This window comes from Dendropsophus ebraccatus, chromosome 3, assembly GCF_027789765.1.
Source record: "Dendropsophus ebraccatus isolate aDenEbr1 chromosome 3, aDenEbr1.pat, whole genome shotgun sequence".
Taxonomy (NCBI): Eukaryota; Metazoa; Chordata; class Amphibia; order Anura; family Hylidae; genus Dendropsophus; species Dendropsophus ebraccatus.
The window spans coordinates 171592937-171614900 of NC_091456.1; the positions used below are offsets into that span (position 1 = coordinate 171592937).

Consider the following 21964-nt stretch of genomic DNA (forward strand, 5'->3'; position numbering starts at 1 on the left):
TATACAGTGTTACTACAGAGATAATTCTTAGCGGGAAACAACCCTTCAGCTGTTCCACAACTACAACTCCCAGCATGCACAGATAGGTGAGCCACAGCGACTTTGCAACAGGTGGGGGAATGCTACCATATACTGAATGTGGTGTGAACATAGCCTTACCCTAAGAACTGCATGCAGTGCTATGTGAACAGAGCCTGGGTATAACAGAGTTACCTGATCTGACAGAGATGATAATTCCTTATATTTCATAGTAGATAGAGATATTGGAGGTGAGCTGATAATGACCGCTTTATTGCAGTGATTCACAGCAGGGCAGTGAGATGTTCAGATACCTACAAGACTGATGATTCGAGGCGCGGGATTAGGCGTGGTAATTGCTTAATAACCTCCGTCATTTAGTGCACAGTGATGAGACGTCCAGAAGTCCCAGGAGACAGACACTATTGTAGTAGCTGTCAGTCATACAGTATATTTAGCAGCGGTGAATGGGCTGGTACCAGTGGACTGGGCAGGGAGTAGTTCAGTCTTACAGTATATTTAGCAGCGGTGAATGGGCTGATACCAGTGGACTGGGCAGGGAGTAGTTCAGTCTTACAGTATATTTAGCAGCGGTGAATGGGCTGATACCAGTGGACTGAGCAGGGAGTAGTTCTCTGCTCTCTGGGGGTTGGTCATATTATAAGTTGTATTAATTTATAGGTGTCTCTTGTTCCCAGCTGTTGTTGAGTTTGTCATTTAGCGCAGTATGTTTTATATGTGGTTCACAAGCCACAGTGCCTGGGTAACAATAAGAGGCTGCAGCGCACAGCCGATCAAACATTGGTGGTCTTTGACAATGTAACTTTGATGGCAATCCTTGAGCGAACCTCGAGTATGCTCGGATTTGGCCAAACCTGAGTGTGCGGCATTTGATTACCGGTGGATGAAGAAGTTGGATGCAGCCCTGGGGAGTCCTGGAAAACATGGATACAGTTTATGGCTGTATCCATGTTTTTCAGACAGCCTTTGGGCTGTATCCAACTTCTGCAGGTGATGAAATGCTGCACGCTAAGATTTGGACAAACCTGAGTGCGCTCGAGGTTCTCTTAATTCTAGAAGCAATGAACATCTGATTAGTAGGAGAACAACTCCCAGCATCTTCACTGATCAAGAGAAAGATGGGCCATATCCGCTTCATTGTTCACCCAGGTACAGTGCCGTATGTTTGCATAGTGTTTGTACCTGGTGCTGTAGCTTAGCATCTGTACAGAGTGTGCTCAAGCCCTGTGCATAGTGTTTGTACCTATGTAGCTTATACATGTATATGTTGTATACACACACATATAGCCCTACATCTGGAATATACACCTCTATGGTATATGCATCTTTATCGCTCCAGACTATCCATTTGGCCTTTGTTGGGTTTGTGTGTATTAGAATTCCTCATTTGAAAATATATATATGAATGTGCAGAAGATTGCGTATACCTCTGACAATGTGCACAGAGCCTTAGTCCAGTCCAGTGGCCCCTTCTTTCAGCTGTATACGGACCTTCACCAGTCAGATGTCCATGGCCTATCTGAACGATGTCTTAAAGGGGTTATCCATCTTTCAAATCAACTAGTTTCAGAAAGTTATATAGATTTCAAATTTATGTACTTTCAGTACTTATCAGCTGCTGTATGTCCTGCAGGAAATGTTGTTTTCTTTCCAGTCTGACACAGTGCTCTCTGCTGACATCTCTCTCCTAGACAGGAACTGTCCAGAGCAGCAGCAAATCCCTATAGAAAACTTTTCCTGTTCTGGACAGTTCCTGTCTCAGACAGAGGTGTCAGCAGAGAGCATGGTGTCAGACTGGAAAGAAAACAATATTTGCTGCAGGACATGCAGCAGCTAATAAGTACTAGAAAACTGGAGATTTTTAAATGGAAGTAAATTACAAATCTATATAACTTTCTGAAACCAATTGATTTGAAAGAAAAAGATTTTCGCTGGATAGCACCTTTAACGGTGGGACGTGAATTTTGTGATCCTTTTAAATTATTGTGTATAGATAAGTTCATATATGAGCTATTTATAGGTAATAGTGGCAAGGGGAGCGAGTTTTACTTTGGCATCTGGTCCTCTCCATCCAAGTGCCAACATGTGATTGGATGGTCCCCTGTATCCTAGAAGTCAATGGCAAAAGGATATCCCCAACCACAAAGCATCATTGCAAAAGTGCATTTCCTCCACCTGACTCTTCTCCACTGTATTCTTAGGATGGCACAGACGTTGACTTTGGCAAGTACCCCTCCACCAGTCTGCCTGACCTGGTAAGCGCGTGCGCAGCTCAAGACGACGTTCACACCGATAACAAGGAGAATGTGCACCCAGATCAGGACGATGAGAAAGGATGCGGGGTGTCCGCGGCGGACCCAGCAGCTGTATGTATCCTGCGATCACCTCCCTGAGAACCATTGTTCCATAAATCCTACAGACTTTCCTGAGCTGTAAGAACAGGCACTTAGGAGGAAATAATATATGAAGTCACTATAGTGGAGACAATAACTTATCGAGCTCCATTATGGTGATTAAACCTGTCAGCGTACAATTGCATCATGTGACCACAGAAATCCGCATCCATTGCTGGAGGTTACAATGTGTTACAATGGTGTGATATGCTGGGATATTGATACACGGGGTGGTGCCGATTGTTTTATATAACTGAATCTATCAAAGCCCCTTTTCTTAGAAAGCTGCATTGGGCCAAAATTGGCAGTGGAAATTTCCAAAAATTCACAATGTTCTACATTTTATTTGAAGTTTGTTTCTGTGCCGCTCCCTGTATTATAGAACACATTTAACTTTCTTATTCCATTGTTGCATCCCCATTTCTTTTTATTTTTCTGTCTCCATAGCTGTGTGGAGTCTTGTTCTTTGCATCTTAAAGGGAAACTATCAGCAGATTAGAAGAATCTAACCTGCTGATATGTCCCTTTTGCGCACGGGACACTGAGGATGAGGAAGACCATGCAACTGCTACGTGTCTGTGCAGCAGGGCCCCAACAACCTGACATGCGTTTTAGAACTCAGAATACTGCTTTAGGGTGCGTTCACACCTACAGGATCCGCAGCAGATCTGCAGCAGATTTGATGCTGTGTTCAGTTATTTAAATGAAATCTGCTGCGTATCCGGTAAGTGTGAACGTACCCTTATAGAAAACATATTCTTTTGTATTACTTTATATCATACATTTTTGCTCTGGAATGATTTGTAGTTGGATTTTGTAAGGTTTCCTCATGTATATTCAGGCAGGGGGGAACACAGGCTTGGAATTTGCTGAAAAATATCTCCATTGTGGCTTTTACTTTGTGCAATAGGGCGTTATAATCCGTAGATGAGTTATAATATAAATGATTGGGAGAGATTATTTATCCCGACGCTAGACGGCTAAATTACCTTTTATTTGATTTGCTGTATGTTATAAAAATTCTTCCCCTTCTGCCTCATTGGCAATGTTTAGACTACAGGCCTCGGTGCTGACATGAGATGCTGTCTGGCTGGAATCAGTTAAGGCCAAGAATTATGTCTGTTTTCCTTTTCTAATCCTGCATAGTGCAGGTTTTTACCTATGGAGACTACTAACCCATACCCAGATAAGAATGTATAAAGAATACTTTACTATTTAAGTGGTACTCCAGTGAGAAAAAAATGTCAGATCAAGTGTTGTCAGAAAGGTATGTAGATTTGTAAATTACTTCTATTTTAAAAATCTCCAGTCTTCCAGTACCTATCAGCTGCTGTATGTCATGCAGGAAGTGGTGTATTCTTTCCACTCTGACGCAGTGCTCTCTGCTGCCACCTCTGTCCATGTCATGAACTGCCCAGAGCAGGAGAGGTTTTCTATATGGATTTGCTACTGCTCTGAACAGTTCCTAACATGGACAGAGGTGGCAGCAGATAGCACTGCATCAGACTGGAAAGAATACCCCACTTCCTGCAGCACATACAGCAGCTGATAAGTACTGGAAGACTTGAGATTTTTAAATAGAAATAATTCATAAATCTGTGTTGGAACTGTGCACCATCCGGCATAGTTTGGCACAGCTGAATGTTCATGTGTTCTCTATGGGGAGGGGAGAGCCTCAGCCAGACCTCTTTGGTGCCAGCATGTACCTCCAAAACTGACTTTAGTGTATGAACACCTTAATATGTAGGGAGAACATACAGATTACAGATAATCGCTGGAGTCTTAGCCGGGGAACAGTTTGTGATATTACTATCCTAGGACTCTATCGAGTAGGGATTGGAGATGACCAAGAAGAGAATAAAGCCTGAGGTATACAGTTTTCTTCTTTGTTTCTAAGTCTAGTGTTGTTTTAACAATTGGCATGTATACATCCATTATACAGGAGGTTTCCTGGAATATTCCTCTACATTGCATCACTTATAAAAAGTGCATGATGTCCTCCTTCTCTTGGAGATTTGGCGTGATGGATTTTATTTGAAGTATTTTCAAATGTGAGAGTGAATAAATAAAACACAAGTGGCGGCATTATTTATGGGGAAGGTTTGGCTGGCTTCATTTGCATCTATAATTGATGTCATGACTTATTAATCACCATCATGGGGGGAGGGCGAGAACTTTAACCTACATATCTGTGGGATAGAGAGGAGTGCGAGGATTTGCCTTTATTTCCTGTTGTGTTATTGGCAGCTTTACTTACTTATAGACGTTATAGATGCGTTCTTGATATATAATTTATGCATGTACAGTACTGAACGCTCTTACTTTGTAAGCTTGGCCAGAATTTGGTGCCATAGAACCCCCTAGAGGGAAGTCCTCTAATGACAATGTTACGTAATAAACTTTGTACCGGTCATTTGCTAGACACAGCACTGTGTCAGACTGGAAAGAATACACTACTTCCTGCAGGACATACAGCAGCTGATAAGTACTGGACGACTAGAATTTTTTAAAAAGAAGTAAATTACAAATCTGCATAACTTTCTGACATCAATTTATTTAAAAGAAACAAAATTTCGCAGGAGTACCCGTTTAAAGGGGATATCCAGTGTTAGAATAACATAGTCACATTCTTCCAGAGACAGCACCACTCTTGTCTCTAGTTTGGGTGCAAGTTTTGCAACTCCGTTCCATTGAAGTGAATGGAGCTTAATTTCAAACCACACCTGAACTGGAGCCAAGAGTCATGTTGTTTCTGGAGAAAAGTGGCCGTTTTTTTTTTTTTTAAACACTGGATAACCCCTTTAAAGCAGGACATCTTTCCCTCTTTCTCCTCTGTTTCACACGTCTCCTCCCTTAATACTCTTGTGCAGCCGTCTTGACGTCTTCAATGTGGTCTGAGCTGGCCCTTGGGCCTCCTGGGCTTTAGGGCCCAGTCACAAGTACGACCACCTCTATAACTACTCCACCAGGAAAAGGATACAGAAAGTATATTGGAAAATCATATAATAGTCGCCCAGTTTACGATGAACTGAGAGCTCTTACTGCATTCTACAGATTGTTGCCAGGGAAGGATTTACTGATCCAACATCTGCAGAATAGATTTCAATGTATACATTCATGCTAAAGTCGTGGAATTTCCAGGCCGATCATAATTTTGTAATTTATCCTAAAATTTATTGGCAAATATTCTTCCCATTCAGTAGTAGATCTATTAGTTCAGTCCTGTAATTAAATGTTCCTCCCTAGGGGCCCATAATCCTCCTGACACTGGTGATTTGTATGGATGTGTATGATCACTGCCAATTATTGAGGTCCTGTACCGTCTGACACAACCTCCTTAAGCAGAACCGCTAATGTTCTGCATTATTAAATTGAGACCATGCGTGCAGGGCGGGTAAAGACAAGCAACAGCGTCTGGGGTTTTAATAAAAGTATATTCCGGAGCTGCCAAACTCTGGAAACGTGCAGCACGCTCTGATATGGGAAAGTGCTCAGCTGGAACAGATGTTTCATTGACTTTCCCAGGATTTGGGCAGTTTTCAGCTTTTGAAGTGTCACCTCGGCTGCTAGAGGGTTAGCATCTGGCAAAAAAAAAATTGTGTCAAAATTTCCTATGAAAAATACAAAAACATAATTTAAAAAATAAATTGCTCATTCATTTAGATAATGGAAATCCGGTGCCAAATTGTTGGCTGTCTAACGTGCATGCGTCAATTCTAGCTGCTTTGCAGGTGTAGTAGTCTGTCGAAATTTCATCTGCCCCCTATTGCCCTCAATGTGTCTGTCTAGACATTCATATATAATGATCTAAACAGAGAGATGTACAGGATGAAACTCCATATTCACAGATCAGCCATAATATTGAAACCTCCCTGACACGGCGATGCTAGAATAAAAGGAGTTGTTTAGGAGAATAACTCATCACCCGCCGAATGGCCCTCTAGGACAGATCTTGGAGTAAAGGCAGCTACCCGACGGTACAAGCAGGTGGGCGCATTGTGGGTACAGATTCACTTTAATATTGTGTAGCTACCAAAACCAGCCTTACCTATCAAGGCCATGACTCCATTGACCTGTGAAAGTGCCCTGCGATATCTGGCACCAAGCCGTTAACAGCAAATCCTGTGCCGTGTGAGGTACGACCTTCACCGATATCATCAGACTATGATAATGGAATTTTGAGGCCAAGGACCCAAGGTTTCCAGCAGAACATTACCCAAAGCATCACACTGCCCCCACAGTCTTGTTATCTTCCCATAATGCCTCTTAGTGCCATCTCTTTTGTCCACATGATGTAAGAAAAGTAATTAATAAAAAAAAAAAGGCCATCCTCTTTCATTGCTCCATGGTCCAGTTCTGATGCTCATTGTAATGCTGGCAGACAAGACTCCCCTGCGGCACTGTCCTGTTTGTTCCTCTGCTGTGCTCCATGTTCATCCTTGGGCTGCTTGTGTCTTCTGGTATCTTCTTCCTCCCTCTGCTGCAGTGACACCTCTGGCCACTAGGGTGCGCATGCGGCCAACTGCTCTGGATTTATAGAGGCAGCTTGTATCAATCTGCTAATGCCATCTGCCAATCCAGACCTACCTGCCCCTATTTAAACCAGCTCTGCCTGCTCCTTCCTGCCTGAGCATTATTGCATGAGTGCATTCCAAGTGAATAAGTCTGTTATCCTGTGATTCCCGGGAATGCTGGTGCAGCTGTGCTTTTTTTTTGAACCGCCGCCAGGGTCCCGCGCACTTTGCCGGTCTATTCTCTAACATCGGCCTGGCATGAAGCTCTGGGGACGGGCCCGCCGTCCCCCATTGTGACTAAACCCCCTCTGACGCAGCTTCATTAGAACCAATGGAGTTGCATCACAGAGGGAAGGGGAGATCGTCACACTCTGAGCCTATGGGCCCCTTCCCCAGTGCTTAATGATGGGCCGGTGCTCGGGAATAGACTGGCGCCGTGTGTGGGAACCGGGCTGCAGTTCAGAAAAAGGACTGTGGCACTGGTAAAAAAACACAAAGCAATGTACCTAGTGGTACATTCACTTTAAAACCTATGAAGCATTTTTCCCATATTCAGACGAAGGCTCTGACATGATTGCAGAGGTCTTCTGTCTCCTTAACAGCAAATCCCAATGTTTGCAAGTTATTTAACCCCATAGTGGTAAAGACTTAACTAGGACATTCCAGAATAAACTTTTTGACAAGTCAACAGAAGATAATGACTTGAAGACTTGCACAAAACTTTGGAATTCAGAAATCACCGAACGTTGCGAGTGTTGTTTACAGCTCGGTAACAGCTGGCCACTGAAGCATTTATATGGCTGCTGTCAGGTCAGTGACCATACAGCGTTCTCACATCATTGGATGATGAGCGGGACGCCCCAGGACGCATCCTGCCAACCACTGGGGACAATGCTCTTCTTGGCACATTTGCAGGACAAGCTAAGAATAAAACAGGAAAGAAGTCTCCAAGATCCTGTGAATTGTTTCTTCAACGGTTTTAGCCAACAAGAACTACAGGGTCACCCAGAAGAGAAGAGACTGATAATTCACAGACGTTGCTTCTTTAGCGAGCGTGCTTTTGGCTGGTGCTAGACGTGTTTATTATTTAGAGAAACAATGTGGCGTTAATCTGAGCGTGAGCGGCCATTTATCATCTTCCTCAATGTCTTATGTTTCGTAACATGGAACGCAGACAATGCATTCCAGTGAGGGAGACATTGCCAAAGCCTGACTGATAAAATGCAGATACCAGGCTGCAGATACAATGGGGCAAGCGTCTTGACCTCTGTGGATGTCTCAGTAATTTTGATGGTTAGGAGCAATTACCAGTCACGTGACCGTGAGCCATTGTGTCATGTGACTGCCTCTCATTCAAGTGAATGGGGTTGTGTTGTGACCCTACAATCACAAATAAAGCCACCCCGAGGAGTAAAGCTGTTTTTTAGATTCTGATTAACCCTTTAAGTGTTGAACCCCATCTGGATATTTTTGGCATGTTTTGACGCAGGATATGCCACACATGTCTTATAGACATATGCTGACACTTAGAGTATATGCACACAAAGTAATTTTTGCTGGAAACTGTGTGCGGAATCCGCCACTCGCTCTCCGCAATCCCACTTGAAGTTCCGCTCGTCACGTAGACTCCATTATTTGCTTGGGGAGATTCCATTGTCCGCCCAAAAAAATGACATCTGTGGGCGGACAGCGGAATCTGCCCGACCATAGTATGTAGTGTATGGAATCGGCGGAGAGGGAAGCGGGCGCGCTAGGACCAGTGGCAGATTCCACACTGTATACCTTTAGGACTCCCTAAAGGCTGTGCTTATTGAACTAGCTCTAACCCCCACACATCCTCTATTGGGGGACAGTCAGCGGGTCCTATACACATGAGTGTAACACAATCCTCTCAAGATGGGCAGGTTCAGAAAACCTATATCTTACTATAATGTTATACTATATGAGACTAAATAGGCAGGGTTATACAGCTGGCATTAGTAGAGTGTTAGCGTGGCCACTAGTGGTGCACTATATCTTGGTGTGAACTAGTGTTAGCAGGAGCTGCCAAGATTCCTTGCAGACACTATATAAGAGGCCTCGCCGTCACAGATTCCATTAAATACAGGAAAAACACTGTTGATATCCTCAGCTAGGAGACTGAGGGGGTTTTCAATATTAATATCATTCCCAGGCAAATAAACTGGTGAGAACTTGTCAGATCTTTTTTTTTTCCAGTGGAAAACTTTAGTTATTTCAGTAATAACGATTCATCTTAAAGATACGACCATATGCTTCATTGCTGAAAATCCTGAAGTGGCCGCACCACAGGACTATAAAACTCTATTCCCTCCATAAACCGGAGAATAGGAAAACCTTCCTTACATATACAAGTCAGACATCTCCAGAAGACCACCCCCTTATTCAGACCACATGACTTTTGCATATGGGGCGGACCCTTGCTTCTCCTTGAAACCAAACCAACACCAATAAATACAGACTATGAAATGAAGGCACAAAACACACCTTTTGGTGTTAAGTGCTAGGTCACCGGGATTCACTGATTTCAATTTTTTTTTAAAATCTTTTACACATTTCTGCACCCTTAATTCAGTGCTGTAGAAGGTATAACTTAGAACTACAAGTCCATGCAAAACTATGAAAATTGTGCAAAATAAAGCAAAACCTCGACTCATAAAGAGTCCTCCTCCACCACTTAGGAGATGAAAAACCCCTGTGGAGGAAACCTCTAGGGAACCATGGGTGAAGGATTGCCCTTCCCTTGGGCTTAGAGGCTTAATGCTAAACTGTAACTAATCAAATAGAAATAAAATCGATATTGTCATTGCATATGGTACCATACGCAAACAGATAATATTTACAATACATGCATTTTTACACTATGCAAGTTGACATTTCCTTTAAGAAGACCACAGATGATGGACACACAGGTGCGGGGCTTGTTACGTCTGTCCCGGTCATGTGATGGACACACAGGTGCGGGGCTCGTTACATCAGTGCTGGTCATGTGATGGACACACAGGTGCAGGGCTCGTTACATCAGTGCTGGTCATGTGATGGACACACAGGTGCGGGGCTCGTTACATCAGTCCTGGTCATGTGATGGACACACAGGTGCGGGGCTCGTTACATCAGTCCTGGTCATGTGATGGACACACAGGTGCCGGGCTCGTTACAAGACAGAACTTTAATATCTGTACCAAACCTTGCACCTGTGTTCTTTTTTTTTTATAGTTTATTGCAGATTTAGTGACTCCTTTTAAGAATTTTCCGGAATGTAGATGAATTTCCTGGCTCACATTGTTATTCTCGTGTGAATTCTAAAACACTTGTTGTTTTGATCACAATTTACTCAATTTGCACATTTTCTATTTTTTTCATTATAAGGCAACCGAGACCGACAACTTTCAAGAACAAGATGCGGTAGATGATGCCAAGGGCCTCTGTAGAAGTCCAACTCTAGGGAATAGTCTTCTCAAGTACCGTAGTAGATCACAAGGTATATATTATTACATACTTGAATCCAGCTGTTTCCTTTTCATCTAACTGAATTATAGCAGCGCACAGATGGAAGTGAAGGAATGTTGTCAGTGTGATGCCAATACAAAGTAATATCTAGTTCTTCACACGATGGAATCAGATGTAGGTAAAAAACTTTAAAGAGGTTGTCTAGGGAAACCTTAAAGGGATATTCCAGGAAAAAAATTAACTGGGACCAGAAAGTGACAGATTTGTAAATTACTTCTATTTAAAAAAAAAAAATCTTAAGTCTTTCAGTACTTATCATCTGTATGTCCTGCAGGAAGGGGTGTAATCTTTCCAGTATGACACTGTGCTCTCACTGCCACCTCTGTCCATGTCAGGAACTGTCCAGAGAAGGAAAGGTTTTCTATAAGGATTTGTTCCTAACATGGACAGAGGTGGCAGCAGAGAGCACTGTGTCATACTGGAAAGAATACACCACTTCCCGCAGGACATACAGCAGCTGATAAGTACAAGTACTGGAAGACTGGATTTTTTTCATTTACAAATCTATATAACTTTCTGACACCAGTTGATTTGAAAGACATTTTTTTCTACCGCTTTATTTCTCCCCACTGGCCCCCTATGGCATAAAACAATTAACTTACTTACCCCCTTACTCCCCTGCTGCTTTCACTGTACAAACTCTTCCCAGTGAAGAACGAGGCGCCAAACCTGAATATCTTATATATAAGGGAATATACTGAAAATCTTATAGGTGAGAATATCTCACTTATAAGGGATTGAGTTGTATTTGCTCAGGGAACAACCAGCATTACTATCTATCATGGTAACATTTAAGGTCATAGAATAGATATGGAAGGTGTCTTGGTTCTTTACTGATCCGTGTATTGCAGGGAGTGGCAGCCGTCTGGAATCGGTGGGTGAAGATGATGAGCTGGCAGTGGGTAATGGAGACTCCTACATTGATAAAGGAGACAGATTTCCAAGGGGAGCTCGGAAACATTCCCTCCCTCAGCAGCTGGACTCCACAGGATCCCGGCAGGTTAGAAGTCCATAGTGTAATCATGTGCTGTGTGTACACAAGGTACTTGTCTCCATCTGTCATATTAGACATATTCAAGTCTTGCACTGTCCAGGTATCAAGTATAATATTTATCTAAGTTCCTCAAGGCCGTCTAAGGTGTTAACATGCCGACATGCATCACATATGTACATCACAAGGATCATTTAGTATAGCAGGTGTAAGCATCCAGATTGTTCCTTTGTATTCCTAGCCATCAATGTATCCAGAACCATTGGTGAATGGCATGGATACATATAGAGCTATACGGTGAATGCCTTATTACCTTTATATCCTTTTAGTCTCTTACACTAAGGAACATTGAATAGATAAACTTAAAGGTCCACAATCGTTTTCATGAGATTGTTTTTTTCCATGTTAAAGTCAGGCTGGATTTTTCCAGTGATTTCAGGGGGCCTATTCGACTGTCTAATGTATATGGTGGCTTCCTGACTCTCCCCTGACAACTGACAGGGGAGAGAAGGATTGGGCATGCTGGACTTGATCTGCGCAAATCTTTTGTTCTCTGAAGGATAAAGGCCCTATTACATGGAACGATTTTTGGCCGTTACAGCTGATAATCATTCCGTGTAATAAAAGGCAACAATCAACCGACATGAACGGTGTCGGCTGATCGTTGCAGTCGTTTGTCTTTCAACATTGTTGAAAGACAAACGACTCATACAGCAACGATCTGCTGCCTTAAGGGCTTAAGTCGCTTCCTGAGTCTTACAGCAGACCACTCCCTTCTTCCTCCATTCAGAACAGAAGACAAACATTCACGTGTATAGAAGGATCAGGAGAGATGAACATGTGGCTTATAATTATCAAATATATTAAACTGCTGCCTGTGCGGCGTGCAAATTAAGTACCTGGAGTCATTGGGGTTTCACACTGAGGCCCTGAATCGCTCAACTCTCCCGCTTCTGCAAGCACGCCTCCTGCTTTATGATTGACATCTCTTCTTGCTGTGAGATCACCTGTCAATCTTTTAGACAGGAGGTGTGCTTGCAGGGGGTGGGGAATTCCAGGAATTTCATTTACATACAGTACATGGTTCATTTAGATCTAAAAATATATTACATAGATACTGACTGTATTTCTTCCATAATACATCCATATTTTGAATCTGTATTACAGACTTGTGAAACAGGTGCCTGTTCTTTGTGCCCTGAGATGACTTACCATGGCTTTTGAGTGAAATAATTCACACATATTCAATGTAACGATACCTAATATAGATACATTTGTATTTCTTGTTCAGCTTCTCTTTTATAATTTTTTTTTAAATACATTTCTATCATTCTGAATTTCAAGTTAACAATTTCTTGGTAATTAATCTTACTTTTTTTTGCCTTTTAAACCATTCTGACTGCGTCTATGTAAGTTGTATGTTATATTAAGATACATTTCTAAAATGTAATGAAGAGCAAAACTGTGGCCATTGTAAGGCTCCCCTGGCACGTACACGGCCTCACAAGATGCTTTGGAGTATTTGCCAAATATATCCATAAGTTATTATGGACTCGAAGTGTGGCAGAAAAGTGTCCATTTACAATACGTTAGGCCCCTTTAAATCTCTCTATTATGGGTATGCTGGATGCATAATCACCTCTTGAAGTTGCTTAAATCTTAATCTTTTTTGCTTTTGCTCTTCATTGGTTTAAGAAATGTGATCAAGGACCATTTATTAGTAGTGGTGTAGTATAGAAAATGTTATCTAGTTGGTATTTGTTCTTCTACATTGTGCCCGAAACCCCACCTGTATAAAGAAAAGTAGAGAGCTGCCAACAAGGAGCAGTTCTAGCTGGCCTGATATAATCATTCCTTTGAGTAGCGGTATGCAGCACCTTAGCTTCCCAGCAGTGGCCACTGTAGGAGGAGTGCATTGCTGGCTGCATTGTCCCCCTGGAAATTCTACTGTTTTCTTGGGGTCTTTCATATTAACTTGTAAAGAACACTTATTACACTCATATTCCCCTCATTAACGCCCAAACTTCACTCTGTCATTAAGTCCGCTATCGACCTGCAATTTGTGAATATGAACGCCCATGATTGCATCTGTAATGCAATCCGTTTCCTTTTTTTTTTCCCATTTAAAATTTTACAGTGCTAGTTCTAATAATCAAATCACTGACATCACATCCGTCTTTTTCCCGGGTTCACAGACCTCAAATTTGTGGACATGTCCTATTTTTCATGGAACGGATTGTGGATCGTGTGAATAGCCCAATAGAAATCAATGTGCCCTAAAATTTGCCCGTGATTGCTGATCCGCGATCACGTCCAACTTTGCGGGACATGTGAATAAGGCCTAACACCCCATCTGATTTTTACAAGTAGCACCCAGACCACCCTCAGTATCTCCTAGACATCCTTGGGACTCTCCATTAACACCTGGGACCCTATAAGTAACTATTATACCTTCTCTGTAATGGCCACTTTACTTCAAATGAACTCTTAGACCTCCTTAGTAATACCTGGACCCCCTCAGTAATTCCCAGACCTCCTTAGCAATAATGTAGTCTTAAGAACATGGTGTCTAGAAATAAAATAAACATAGTCTACAAAACCATAAAAACTTTATTTCATATAATTTCTTTTTAATTTGCATCTATTTTCCTTGTTTCCACCAGGAATATGCTATTGTGAAAAAGACTGCGAGATCTTTAAGCACGGCGCAGGTGGAGTCCCCCTGGAGGCTCGCTCAGCCGTCTATCATCTCTAATATCGTCTTAATGAAAGGACAGGGGAAGGTAATCCCTACAGTGGGAATAGTTTTTTTTTGTATATACAGTATGAAAGCATTCATTAAAAATAGGAACCTTGACCATCCATAGACCGGTCCACCAGCATCTGGAGCCCACCATGTGTTATTTATCTCTCCCCTTGTATTACACTTCCCATAACTTACGAGCCAGGAGCCTTCGCTACCGTGCCTTTAGATCAATCCTATAATTCCTGATCCCCTTAATGACTGCAGCACTCAGCGGGGCCTTCCAAGAAGTGTTTTTCTAAGGTGACACTAATGTTATTTATGGCGCTACCTGACCCCGCTTAGTGAAAGCTTAGAAATGTGCTATTGTCACCCAAATAGGCCGAGGTTAGGAGTAATAGCATCTGGTCGTAGTTACAAAATATTGTGTTCCTAATTTAACTGGAGACATAAATCAATGGGTTAAAGAACTTGAGGCCTCCATTCACAATATCTGGGCCCTGTACACTCCATGAGCCTCCTCCCATACTTCAGATTCTCCATCTTTTACTCTTCTTTTGCACAATGGGCTGGACAGCATTTTACAAGCCTTGGTAATCCATTAGGAGTAAAAGGAGATTATGTGATCTGTATGACGTACTGCCATTTTATAAGGTGCCATTACTAGAGATGAGCGAACCGGGTTCGAGTCGATCCGAACCCGAACCCGAACGTTCGGCATTTGATTAGCTGGGGTTGCTGAACTTGGATAAAGCTCTAAGGGTGTCTGGAAAACATGGATACAGCCAATGACTATATCCATGTTTTCCACATAGCCTTAGGGCTTTATCCAACTTCAGCAGCCACCGCTAATCAAATGCCGAAAGTTCGGGTTCATCTCTAGCCATTTCCCATTACCTAGCGGTCATCCTCTGTCACCCTCACCAATCTTAAAAATCGATGGCGGTTTTATAGGCACAATGTTTTATTTTCAATGACTCGGGGAGGTTTAGAAAAAAATACTCACCCTCCCCCAGTCTTCTCCACTGCAATATGGGATGGTGGAATCATCTTTAATGCATTACTGTCATACTAATATATTCTTTCCTTATGACTAGGGTCTTGGTTTCAGTATTGTTGGTGGTCAGGATTCAGCCAGGGGTCGCATGGGGATTTTTGTGAAAACAATCTTCCCAAATGGAGCCGCAGCTGCTGACGGGAGACTTAAAGAAGGTGAGTGAGAATGGGGAGACAGTGGTAAGATTTATCTGTGCAAGTGTACTCACACTCAATGACCTAGAGAGGGCCTATCTTTTAGTAGCTCTTTTGTAGCTGTGACAGTGATTATGTCCAAGATCACTTCTTGAATTGTAAATTTACTTTTAGAAAACTTTTAATGTGTCATAGAGACTTGGTATAGTTTTGGCCCTTCTTGCTCATTGAAGACCAAGACCAAGCGATCAAACATGTCTAGGTGTTTGGAATAGTGACTTACATTAGGGAGAGTTCAGGCAAGTGCCTCCTGGGAAAAATATGCTAAAGAGCAATTTACATGTCTAGCCAACACCCTAAATGCATAACGGTCGGCATTTGATTCCTGGCGTCTGAAGAGGTTGGTTGCCGCTCTAGGGCTGCCAGTAAAACATAGACCATAGGCTGTATCCATGTTTTCCAGGACTTCTTAGGGCAGCATGCATCTCCTTCCGACGCCGGGGATCAAATGCCTCGTGTTGGGGTTCGGAGAACTTGCAGAGTTGAACCGTTTCCTCAAGTCTGTTCAACACTATTAACAATGCAACTTGACAGTCCATGGGTTGTTTTTCCTTAGGAACTAGCTTGGTGGCCAGCAGGTTATACATAGCCCTGGAGCTCTCGGTACTGTCCTGCTTTATGCACTCCAGTAGGTCCAGTCTTGCTTAGCCCTGTTGTGGTGTTTTCACCAATGCGGCTAGTAGTCCCTGACCTACATAATTCCTGTATTTATTCCAGCCAAGGACTTCAAGTTCATCTGTCCTTCCTAATCTCATCAGAGAAGCAAATGCTTAATTTTTTGTCATATTGAGCAGCCCTTAAGCATGGAGCATGTGACCTAGATACGGAAGACGTTCAGCCCAGACATTTACTGTTCTCTCAACCCTGTAACTATTTTTTGCTCACGCTGGGAAATTTTGTAATTTTTAAACAATTTGGGATTCAGTCATCAATAATATAAGAGGCGACTCCCTACTGTGCAGAATATATAATAGAGATACCTGTAGGGGGTGTAATGGCGCCTTTGTGTAGTGAAGCCTGCATGATGATCACAGCAGGTCCATCGTCTGTAACCACCGGATTGAAAATGGCAGCCATTCAGATGTGATGTGGCTGGTTAAGTCTGCTGGAGCAGTAGGTGCTCTTATTTGATGGCTGGGGTTGTCCCACCCTTTGTCTAAAGGGATATGTGGACAATGGTTTTCATTCCTTAAAGTGACACTGTACCCACAATCTGCCCACCCCACACCACTTGTACCTTCAGATTGCTGCTTCTAATCCAAGATCTGTCCTGTGGCCCGTTCGGCAGGTGATGCAGTTATTGTCCTAAAAAAATACTTTTAAACTTGAAGCCCTGTGCCAAACGGGAGTAACTGTGCCCTAACTTTGCACCACCCCTCTGTCCCTCCTCCCCACCCTCTTCATCATTAGGAATGCTCCAGGCAGATTGCCTCCTAGTCCATACCTGTATCAGCCCGGCACATGGGCTGGATCGTTAAGGACCTGTGCAATATTCAGACAGGAGAAAATGTTTTAGTGGCATTCCTAATGATGAAGAGGGTGGTGAGGAGGGACGGAGGGGTGGTGCAAAGTTAGGGCACAGACACTCCCGTTTGGCACGGGCTTGAAGTTTAAAAGCATTTTTTTAGGATAATAACTGCATCACCTGCCGAACGGACCGCAGGACAGATCTTGGATTAAAAGCAGCTATCCGAAGGTACAAGTGGTTTGGGGGGGAGGGGGATCAGATTGTGGGTACAGAGTCGCTTTAAGGGGTAATCCCATCTTGGCCTATTTAGTTTCTTTATTGCATCCGTAGTTTACCCGTCAAATTGTTTCAATGTACCTATGATTGTGGATTGTTTTTTTCCCCTCACAAAAAAAAGTAATACTCACTTACCCTGGTTCCCCAAAGCTTCTCAGTCTCCTAATCTTCAGGAGACATCTTAGCAGGACCTGTCTGCTCAGTCAATCACTAACTGAGGTAGGACATCCCTGTGGGCAGGTCCCTCTGAAAGGAACAAGAGGTGTGTGGGGGGGGGGGGGGGGGGACCAGGATTAGGCGAGTATCATTATTTTCCATGTTGCCAGTATAATATAAGGTGTCTCAGAATACCCCTTTAAGACATGACTATGTGATTTGCCAGTGTAATAATTAGGAAGTGAGGAGAACTAGAATTTCCTGCAGCCCTGAATGTGAATCTCAGATAACTCATTCGAGCAATTCTCTTATATACACCTTACACCTTTTTAATATTACTATACAACCATGGCCATGAACCTGCGGCTCTCCAGTTGTTGCAAAACTAAATCTTTCTGCATGCTGGGAGTTGTAGTTTTGCTACAGGTGGGGGGACAATGATGTGTAGGTTATATTATTCCCTCCCTCCTTCTTAATTGTGTATTTGTTTGCTAAACAGGAGATGAAATCCTGGAAGTAAATGGAGAGTCATTACAAGGGACGACGCACCAAGAAGCTATTCACACTTTTAAGGTATTCTACAAATCAGCTACGTGAGCCTCTAATGTGATGGGGCCCCGCAGAGCTGTCTGCCATGGTCCTGTGCATAGAGATATAATTTATATTTTACTTCCCCCCTTCCAGCCTTCTGTCGGATATGATACAGCTTGGGTGAATATAGTGACGGATAACACACCGCCTTCTGTACATGATATAGTGCAGTCATTTCTTATAGACTCCAGATAACGGTGGGGGAAAGTCAACAGGGCTCACATTTAATCTCCTTCTCCATATGTAAAATTCTGTACAATAAAAGACAGGCCGTGATTGTGTTGTCTTGTGTATGCTGGTCTCTTGTGTATGCTCTGCCTGTATTAAATAAGAAGGTTTTCCTAGACTAGTCTGAAATGGGAAGAAAATGTAAGATTTTACATGAACAAATACCTCTTTAATATGGCTGTATTTACCTAATATAGAGGAAATGGGGAAGGGCATCGATTGAGATTAAACTTTTAAAACATGTTTTGTAATTTCAGGATAAGCTGCCATGTTTATACATGAGAAGCAGTACTATTACTACTAAAAATTACTTGTATGTGGTATTTTTAGTAGTTTTCCCCTCTCCAGGCTCCATCTTAAATTTTTAGTTGTCCCTGAGCTAATGTGTATAAACTAGATGCTATGATGTCACACACAGAAGGCAAGATTGTGCTCCCTTATGTGTCTATAGCCAGCTCAAAAAACATCAGCATGGAGGACATTATAGAGCAGTATTTTGCAGTGTAAGCTGTGAATCCATTACTGGGGTAGGATCTGATATTCACTGTAGGCTCCTGCAGTCTCCTTTTACCTCTGATCAGAAGGAGTTATTTATTCTTATCCAAGATGTATTACATGTTTCTTACATTCAGTGCACTATATACTGTAGAAGGTAGCCTGCATTGCACTAAGTCTGGTTAGGCACAGTAGGGGTTAATAGCATGGTGTTTATGCAGACAGAATTTAATTAGTCGTTGCAGGGTGCTCAAACAAAGATAGCAAAATCATGCACATGAAAAAGAGATAGACGTTGGCACTCACCATTGATGCGGTTCAAGGCTTCCGTTTATGACGCCAGGTGAACACGCCCGCACATGTCCTCCCTCCTTGCTATCTGATGTCTTCCTAATAAACTTCTTAATAAACCTTGAACCCTATTAATGGTGAGTGCCAACGTCTATCTCTTTTTCATGTGCATGTTTCTTACATTCACTTACGGTATATTATTGATCATTGCAAAAAAAAAAGTTACAATTGTAATTGTTAGTATACCTGTAAGTCATTTTCTTGCTTGTTCCCCTCCTCCAGCAACTCAGGAAAGGTGTAATCACGTTAACAGTGCGTACCCGGCTCCGCAGTCCAAGCCTCACGCCGTGTGCCACCCCAACATTGATGAGCCGCTCCAGTTCCCCGAACTCCAGTATCAGCATGGGGCCATCTGTGGTCGGCTCGGAAGATGGGGACGCCGCCTCTCGTAAAGGTCCTGGTCCCAAAGACAGGGTCATTATGGACGTTACACTTAATAAAGGTAATGTAATAACATGTATTGGACAGCTTCAGCCCCAGCCTTGGGCATCACTAAAGCTTTTTGTGTTCTGCTAGAGGGTCCCGAGCATATCTCACTATATCCTGCACTTTTGTCCTTGTTGCAGAACCCGGTGTTGGCTTAGGGATTGGTGTCTGCTTTCTTACCCTTGAAAACAGCTCTCCAGGGATTTACATTCACAGCCTAGCCCCGGGATCTGTTGCCAAGATGGATGGAAGACTGAGGTATCTGCTTTTTAATGTCTTATTTTTTCATAGAAAGTGAAAAAAATTTAGTTTTTATGACATGTAAATAATTCAAAACAATTAAAGTTTTATTTTGCCAAATGTACAAAAAGCATGTTTTTTGTACATTTATTTAACTTTGTAAAACATTTTTATATAAAATTGTTAAATTCTTTATTCATTAAGTAATAGCAGTTAGGGGCGACATAGCCTCTCTGCTGCCACCGATTTTTTTTTCGAGAACTGCAGGGCTGCTGTTTTTGTAACAGTTGGGACAGGGCTTCTGCAACCCTGCATTTCCTGATACAGTCATTGGTGATGCAAAAATGTGAAAAAAAACAACATTTTGTTTAAGTTATTTTACATAAGTTATTAATGTAAAAAAAAATAATAGTTTGCTAGAATAGCAGCACCTGGGCTGGTCCCGAGGTGCTGACAGTATAGTGAAGGTGTGTGTCCATAATTGTGTGTGGTACCTTTCTTGTAGACAACTGTGCCATACTTTTTTCATAATATTGCCCGTAGTGCGCTGTAGTGCCGAGGAGCGGCGCAGGCGCACTGAGTCTACCAGCTGGGGGCATTGGCTTCAGCCCTAAGTGTGCCCGCGCCGCTCCTCGTCACTACAGCGCACACGTGAATCCGGCCTCAGGAGCGCGCAGACCGACAGATCCTGGGCGCATGCGTGAACTGGCAGGTCTGCGTGCGTGGCCCTTGTCAGCAACTGCGCATAAAATGTCAGCAGCTAAAAATGGTGCGTTTTCCTGCTCTTCCGCTGATTGCTGTCACTTTTATACAGACCGATTATCGGCCACAGGAGCATTTCTAGCTACACAAACTGCAGCTGTAGTCAGAGTTATCTCTGATCCCAGCCATTAACAAAAATCATCCTAGAGGTATGCTGTTATGTATAAAGTATTGCATTAATTTTTATAGATATATTTGAATAACACTGAAGTAAAATTAAAAATTTGTCGAAGGTCACAACAAAGTTTACAGTGTCTGTAATTGAACCTTTTAGTCGCCTTTTCTCTACCACTCTCCACCTTTAACACCTCAGTTTATATACTTTCTATTTGTGTAAATGTTTAATATAAAGGCTATTTGATGTCACTCTCTGCAGATAAGCAGCTTAGTGTTCTGCGCTTTGGTTGAAAGACTATTCCAGTCACATAAGCTGAAATCAGCAGTTCTTATGAATGGAATTTCTTACTGACAATGTGGTCTTAATAAAGAGGGAAATCCTTCTAGAAGGGGCAGCGTGATCAGGAGAATCATTCCAGATGTTCCCATATAATGGCAGCGTTCACTATGGCGTGGCCATGTTTGTTATACTACCAGAAAGTAATTCATTATGCGGTTCAATTTCCTGCTTCACAAATGTTTTTACCTAAGAATTTATTGATCTAAAGGGATTGTCCCATATCCCCTGGCCATATAGCCTGGTAAAGGGGTTGTCCAGGCAGCACGCATGTGTGGCCATGGTCTGTGGGAAATCTGAGAATAGCCAAGGAAAAAACTTAACCTTGGGATAATCCTAAAAGTATTTATTAATCTGCTCGGCTCCTCACTTGTCATAATGGAAGGGGCACCAGTGACTGGCTTTTGCACCCCCAGTTCAATTACCCAGGACCTTCTCAAGAAACATGTGTTTCTGCTCAGCCAACCACTGGTTGAAACAGGTCATCTTTGCCGCAAGTGATTGGCTGAGAGGGTATATTCTTCCATTTCCTGTTTGTCAAGATAGGACCAGGTAGATAAGAACAGAAGAGACCCGGTGATTGTCGGACCAGTAGTGGGGAGTGATCAGTGCATGATTACACGTTGCGTCAGCCAGCTGGCAGAAAAAAACACACTTACATGTGGTGGCCAATGGACGCACAGTTTCATCATGGAAACATAGCAGGTATTAGCTTTGTTCATTGACTTATTATTATTTTCATTTGCAGCCGAGGCGATCAGATACTGGAAGCGGACTCTGTGAGTCTTCGTCACGCAGCATTGAGTGAGGCATACGCCATATTGAGTGAATGTGGGCCGGGTCCTGTGAGCCTGATCATCAGTCGCCATCCAAACCCAAAGGTGAGCTGGGAACATTGTAACACAAGAAGATAGAGCAGGCAGTACGGCTTTCTAGGTCCCGTAGACACAGCGTACCGGTTGCAACGTTCTCGCTCAAGTGGTGCAACAAGGGTATAAATGTCCAACAGAGAATACCACGGCACTCACCGATGTCAGCAAAGTCGATGCTTTATTACA

General features: G+C 42.7%; 1 protein-coding gene across 6 annotated transcripts in view; it reads left to right on the plus strand.

The window, feature by feature from the left end:
• Positions 1-21964, plus strand: part of PDZD2 (PDZ domain containing 2) — a 214013-nt gene that overhangs the window by 144633 nt on the left and 47416 nt on the right. For all 6 annotated transcript variants that reach the window (XM_069963138.1, XM_069963141.1, XM_069963139.1 and 3 more), the window contains 9 exons: positions 2241-2405; positions 10334-10445; positions 11326-11474; positions 14129-14248; positions 15306-15420; positions 17859-17932; positions 19247-19466; positions 19591-19708; positions 21655-21787. In XM_069963138.1, the coding sequence (XP_069819239.1) occupies positions 2241-2405; positions 10334-10445; positions 11326-11474; positions 14129-14248; positions 15306-15420; positions 17859-17932; positions 19247-19466; positions 19591-19708; positions 21655-21787 (1206 nt within the window). The remainder of the gene's footprint in view (positions 1-2240; positions 2406-10333; positions 10446-11325; positions 11475-14128; positions 14249-15305; positions 15421-17858; positions 17933-19246; positions 19467-19590; positions 19709-21654; positions 21788-21964) is intronic.